This window comes from Ictalurus punctatus, chromosome 16, assembly GCF_001660625.3.
Source record: "Ictalurus punctatus breed USDA103 chromosome 16, Coco_2.0, whole genome shotgun sequence".
Taxonomy (NCBI): Eukaryota; Metazoa; Chordata; class Actinopteri; order Siluriformes; family Ictaluridae; genus Ictalurus; species Ictalurus punctatus.
In genome coordinates, this window is record NC_030431.2 from 17,511,539 (window position 1) to 17,518,113 (window position 6,575).

A 6,575-nucleotide genomic window follows, 5' to 3' on the forward strand; every position below is an offset into this window, starting at 1 on the left:
GGTCTCCAGAGACCTGTCTTGTAAAGATAGGCCTGGACCAGTCTTACATTGCTGATAAGATTTCACTTTGGTTGCTAGTAATGCTGAAATGAACAAATTTTGTTCTTAATACTATAATCCTAGACACTAATTATTTGTGAAAATACACAATAGTGAAAGACTAAATAGCAAATATATAGCATAGAACCTCAGTCAGAGATAGGATTAATATTGCATTGAAGGAAGGATGAAGAAATACAAAAGCATGGAGTTTAAATATAACCATTTCATTTATTTAACAAAATTATAACTCCAAAGTTGGACAGCTCTGCCATCGCTATTTTTCCTTTTTTTTCTTTCATTGAAGCGGCACCTTAACCAGCCTAGTAATTTCGACACTTTACAAAAAATATTACAGCTCTTTACGTCATTTATTTGTAAGCTGTTAAAAATAAAAAATAAGCATTTGGAAAGGCCAGGAGGACTTTTGACATGCACATTCATACCGCACAGACACAATAAGCAGACAGATTCAGACAGGACAGATTTATGAAAAGAAAAGAAACGTCTGAAGCGTAAGATTTGCAGCATAGTGTGTACAAATAATGGGCAGAGAAGAACAGTTAAATTAAGAGTGAAATTAATAGATGAACTCAGTATTTCTGGAAGTAAACTGTTTTGGATTATAAATCGGAAAAAGCCAAGCGCTTGTTAAAAAATAAATACAATTCTGTTCAAAAACTGCATTGGCGCTTCAGTCTCACACACAGTCTCAAGCTTGCATGCACCCTAGAACACCCATAATTTCAGCTGTTAGGGAGTCCATGGATTCCTTTTTTGTCCACCTTTTCTGTTCCATTCACTTTCCTTTTCCCATTATTGGGAAAATAGAGACAGGGTCAAATCCCAAGCGGGATGTCTTAGCAGTCATCATGCAAGTGCGCTGCTTGTTCTGGCTCTAGAATTCTGAAGCAATGGAGTCCATTTTACTGGTAGCCCAGGGCTGAGGCAGATCCCAGTCTCTGACTGTAGAGGGCGTAGTGGGAGTAATAGGGTGCAGAGGTTGGTAAAGAGTGCATGGGCAGTGTTGGTGCTGTGGGCAGTGGCATTTTGCTGTAGGGATGGTATCGAGCCAAGCCCAAACTCGGAGGTGCCCTCAATGAGAAGGAAGCAGGAAGAGAAGCTGGACTGCTCTGGGGAGGCAGATGGAGGTGACATGCGGAGGAAGATGATGGATATGTGGACAGGAGCTTTCCATCCATGCCTGGCAGTGAGGTGTGTGTGCGCAGGTGGGCTAATAGCTCATCGGAGGTGGCAAAACGCTTATCGCATGGCCCGCTGGCTGAGACCCAGTTGCATGCATGTGGTAGAGGCTCATTGGGCAGCATGAAGCCATACGTGTAGAGTGGATGAGAAAGTGATGGTGTGATGCTGGAAGACAATGAGCTCTGGTGAAGCGAGTGCAATGGAGGATGATGGGGGTAAACCAATGGGAAGCCAGATTTTATTGAAGAGGAGGGGTCATGAACACATGTGCCACAGTTGCCACCTAGGTGTGGTGTGTTTGGGTAGCTTAAACAGTACGGGTCCCGACACAAACCCTGCATGAATGAAGGTGGAGATGCTCCAGTCAGTGGGCTTGAGCTGGGGTGTTTACCTGCAACTCCTACGCCAGCACCTCCGAGGCTGGACTTGGTATGGTCTAAGCCAGGAACAAACTGACCGGGATAGCCAGCGTAAGTGCCCACTATAGAACCGTGGTAGCCCATGCTGGACGATGGGAGGGGGAAGACAGGGTGACTGGACTTGAAAGGAGAGATAGAAACAGGCCCGAGTCCTCCAGGCTGAGATGGTTGTGGGTCTGATTTGCCCTCGTTACTGGGGCTGCTTTCAGAGCTTGAGCTACTGGAGTTGGCACTTGCTCTGGTATGGCTCGAATTGGCCAACTGAGGACTGTCCAGACTCACCTTACTTGACTCTGCCTCCTTCTTTGGGTTGCTGCTGCTGTCAGAGAGTGCCACTTCTGTGTTTTTTGCCTCCCCGTTTCCAGTCTGTGAATGTCCAGTGGAACGCATGGTGCTGGGTGAAAGAGTGTGTCTGTGCGTCTGAGTCTGTGAAGGCGAGCCCACTCTGGAACTTGGAGAAACAGTACGTGCATGGTGGGACTGACAGCTCGGTGTGCTACTGCCACCACTACCTCCACCCACGGGAAGACAAAAGCCAGGCTTGTTACTGCTGCTGCTGCTGATACTCCCATCCCTCTGGCTGTCTGGGCCTGTTTTGGAGTAAGGCTTGAAGCTGGACTTGTCATCCGATGAAGGACGTTGCTCTGCAAGTTTTAGGGATGAGGAGGAAGTGCGAGATGAGCCTTCTTTCTCACCCAGTCCACTAGACGTAATGGAGGCAAGTTTGGATGAAGACGGAGGATCCGGTTTACCTATCTGAGAACACGTCTGAGCCAAGAGGGCCAGTGGACTCTTCTTAGCATCCAGCTGGAAGGGAAATTAAAAAAAAATATTTCAGTGAACATAAATAGGTATTAAGAAAATAATAAAGATTTTCTTAATTTTACCATAATGTGCAGTACAGTGGTCACACAGAAGTGACAAAAATATATATAATATAATATAATATAATATAATATAATATAATATAATATATGTATACTATATATAGACGTACATTTGCTTAGAGTAATAGCACTAGTAATGATGTTTTATGTACTTTTAAGGATATTAATTTTACAATTTAGAAGTTATTAAAATTGCCCCTAACTGAAAAATAAAGTAAAATATAATACAATAGGACTTGAGGACCCAGCAATGTATGTTTTAATAATTTGTAAATTGTACTTTATATATATACAGACGGAAAGAGCTAGAAAGAGAGGCATCTTTATCTTAAAATATCTTAAAACCAGAAAATGTATTGTAAATCTTACATGTCAACTATTAAAATAGAAACAAAATAAGTCAAAAATCTAGCTGATACTGAAAATATGAATAATAATTTTTATTATTGGATTATTTGGACGTATATGTACATTGTCTAATTGTATTAATCCAAAATGTAATGCGGTCTAATGACAGAGAAGGTTTACGTTATTTGGAGTATTAAGAGTAGATCATATGTCCTCTTTTAGACTGCGTTTTAACTGCTACATTGGAGGAAATGAAAATGATGTATTAAATCATCATATAAACAAATGTCTACAGTGAAAGCCTTGGCTGGATAGTGCATAGTGAAGTGAATAATGTAGTATATACTATAGTATAGAATGAAGTGAATGATGTAGTGTGTATTATTGTGTACAATTAAGTGTATAATGCAGTAAATAGCTACAATAGAGTGTGAGTAAGTGAATAATGCAGTCCATATTAATATAGTGCGTAATACAATAGTGCGTAGTGTAGTGTAACTAGAGAGAAAAGTGAGTAGTGCAGTAGAGTATAGTATGCTATATAACATACCTCGATGCTGACGGGGGCAGATGTGAGGGGCTGCAGGTACTCCGGGTGGAGCAAGTGGCCCGAGTGCGCGGTCAGCATCTTCACTACTTTAATGGGGAGACGCTTCGCCTGACGCACAGGATCCGAGGGCTTTAACAAAACGGTGGACGTGTCCTTAATTCCAGCGAGCTTTCTGAAAGTGAAGTTACCGTGTTGGCTCTCGGAGGTCGGGCTGCGTGAAGCGGAAACTGTAGATCCACTCAGAGTGTGGTGCATTGGGTGCGAGACTGAGCCGAGGAGCGGTGCGAGGAGCGGAACGATCACAGACGACACATCTTCATACAGTACAAACTCACTGGCTGGGTTTAACGCCCATGGTGTAGCCTACCTTTTTAAATAATCCACAACACGAATGTCCAGAGCCTGTTTTTTCTTTCTTTCGCTTTTACAGGTGATGAATGTTTACTCCAAAGCCTTTCATAGTTCCGGTCCGTTCCGTGCACGCGATGTGAAGCCGCAGATCATCCACAGCGCAAAATACAACTCTTTTTAAATTTTTTTTTTAAATGTTTATATATATATATATATATATAGTAGTTGACTTAATATTTAAGACTGTTAAGAGGGAAAAGGCTAATCCACAATAACGCAGAGACAAAGACAGAAAACAGCAAGAACAAGAACAACCCTTAAAAAAAAAAACAACAACCCAAGAACAGCACGATGCGCTTTGCTCTCCGTTCCTCAGCCCTGCAACACGCTCCTGCTCCGTCTTGTGTAATTCAAGTAACCGAAACGCGAGGAGGACCTTCCAAGTCCGCGAGCCGCCGACCAATCAGCGCTTGCTGCATCGCTAATAAGATGGGAGGGGCTGTTCGGGGCGGGGCTATCTCCTCTGATCCCACCCATCGATCCTTTGTCATATCCATGTTCATTATGGCACCAGAGTGACAGCAAGGCTCTCCAAATGTCATTATAGATCAGACTCTCCGCACACTTGTGCTTGATAAATGAGATCTTACCTGCTTCAGGATCCACAGAGCAGCGATAATGAACTAGCTGGAGGAGCGCAGGAGAGACAGAGGGCGCACGATTCAGAAAAATCCTACACTAATCCCTAGCAAAGGGGATATCTCGCCAAGCTGACACTTAAATTGGGCTATAAATCTAAAACCAACACTGGAGACTAGCAATTTGTTATATCATAGATCTATAAGTTTGAACCAAGGCAACCCATTTAGAAGAATAGCCAGAGCACTAACATCCTGCCAAATGCTTTAGAAGCAATATCCATATATTTCCACTAGCCTATATGATCTTTGGTTTCCACCAATCTTTTTTAATTAGGGTTTAATTATGGATGATAATGCTTCAGCATGCCCCCACGTCAGCTCTATACATTTCCGTTCAAGTAAATGAAATGTAATTTGCTAGTGCCCTCTGGAATCAATTGTGCACTGAAGAAAACCCAGTAATAAAACAAGAAGGACTCTGTAGTTCTGTCTGTAAAACTGGAATGTTAATAACTTTATTGCATTGCTGCTCCTCACTGATTTGGCAATGAGCTAATTTTGTTAACCTAATTACACAATGAATGGGTTAAAGAGCTTAAAAATTATGCCTGACAAGTGCTATTAGTGGCAGCCTGAAATAGTCGCAGCTGGAGTGGCTTTGAAGCTGAGAATCCTTTCGCCATCTCAGTTGAGTGAGAAATGTAGATCCATTCTGTATAACATGCGCATGACGCTCAACTCTGCAAATAGGAATGTTGGACTTCTCATTCTGCATTAGGACATAGATGATTCATTGTTGGTCAAAAGACCCACTTTATATTTCAGTGTACGCTCCTTTCACGTTTTATTATATGATATAATAAACTGCTTGTACGTGTTTGCTATCAGAAACAATAGTTGAATAGAATTTAATTGTGATGAAAATTATTATTTGCTTTTAAGTGATTATTAGTGAACACAAGATAATGTTTGACAGTAGTGTTATGGGTACTACACTGATGTCTGACCTCTGTCAGACATTTCAGACTCCCTCTGAGGTTAGCTGAGGCACTTCAGTGATAAAAAGATTGCGGGAGCAAAAAGGTCAGGGGTTAAGTTGCTATAAGTTGATATAAGCAATGTTGCTTAGTTTTGTTCAACATAATTTGACAAGGGTTTCTCAAACATTTTGTAGCCAGGGATAATTGTTAAAAAAAAAAGAGATAAATTCAGCAAACCCCCTCAGTCGAGATTTATTTCATGAACAGGGTTATTAAATGAATATTATTATGACGTGTTCAGTAATATTTTGTCTATCTTTTATTTTTTTTTATAGCCGTAGTGCTTTTTATTCCTGAACATTCCAAGGACACACCACCAAATTGGCATTGTTTATAAGCCTACTACTTTAGAGTTAGTTAGCCTACTAGTTAGAGTTATTAAGGTCTGGATTAAACCCGTTCAACCGAAGTGACCAGTTAAATACTATTAATATATAGAGATCAAAAAGATTAAAACAATAACTTTGACAATGGCGGGTTGTCATTAAAAAAAATAAAATAAATCACAGACCCCCTGATTTTGCTTCACAGATGCATCTTTGAGACCACTGAGCTAGACAAATGAAACAGACAAAACCATGCACATAGTAGTGTCAAAAAACAAAATAGGAAGTTACTCTGAAATCAGTAGACTGATTTATTTTAGATTATCAGGAAAAACTAAACATGACAGGTCAAACTAGTATGTGCAAAACTTGCACAGTGAGTACTTCCCTAACCCTAATCTCAACATTGTCAACTCATCAAGCGAACTGTCATTGACGTTTTATATAGGAAAGACATTCTACATTTCTTCATTATCTTCTTTTAATCTCATCATAATCTCATCGTTCTCTCCATGAGACCACAGGCCTGATCATGCTCTTAGCTTTATTGCCAGCGGGAATGTTACCAAAGGACGACCTCACCATAGGGTCATGACCTCAGATATGAACCACTCTAGCAGACACACTGATCTTAAATCAATGGAATGCTCATTCTATTATTTCTTTCACACCTCCTAAACATTTCTTTATCTCTTTTCACATACCCCTAGTAATTTTTAATTACTGGTTACGGGAAAAACACCAAAAAAAGAGAGATAATTTACGACG

The 6,575-nt window shown here is 40.8% G+C and overlaps 1 protein-coding gene across 1 annotated transcript; it reads right to left on the reverse strand.

The window, feature by feature from the left end:
- Positions 1-250: 250 nt before the first annotated feature.
- Positions 251-4,212, reverse strand: LOC108277119 (zinc finger protein 703). The gene is made up of 2 exons (XM_017489515.3): positions 3,450-4,212; positions 251-2,471 (listed from the first exon to the last, which is right to left on the reverse strand). The coding sequence occupies exons 1-2, from the start codon at positions 3,702-3,704 to the stop codon at positions 966-968; spliced, it is 1,761 nt and encodes a 586-aa protein (XP_017345004.1). The 5' UTR covers positions 3,705-4,212; the 3' UTR covers positions 251-965.
- Positions 4,213-6,575: the final 2,363 nt, after the last annotated feature.

Bases quoted from the DNA above. Each gene is read 5' to 3' on its own strand.
- LOC108277119 (XM_017489515.3), bottom strand. From the start codon at position 3,704: ATGCACCACACTCTGAGTGGATCTACAGTTTCCGCTTCACGCAGCCCG. The intron at 2,472-3,449 runs GTATGTTATATA...TTTCCCTTCCAG, and splicing joins CTGCCCCCGTCAGCATCGAG to CTGGATGCTAAGAAGAGTCC.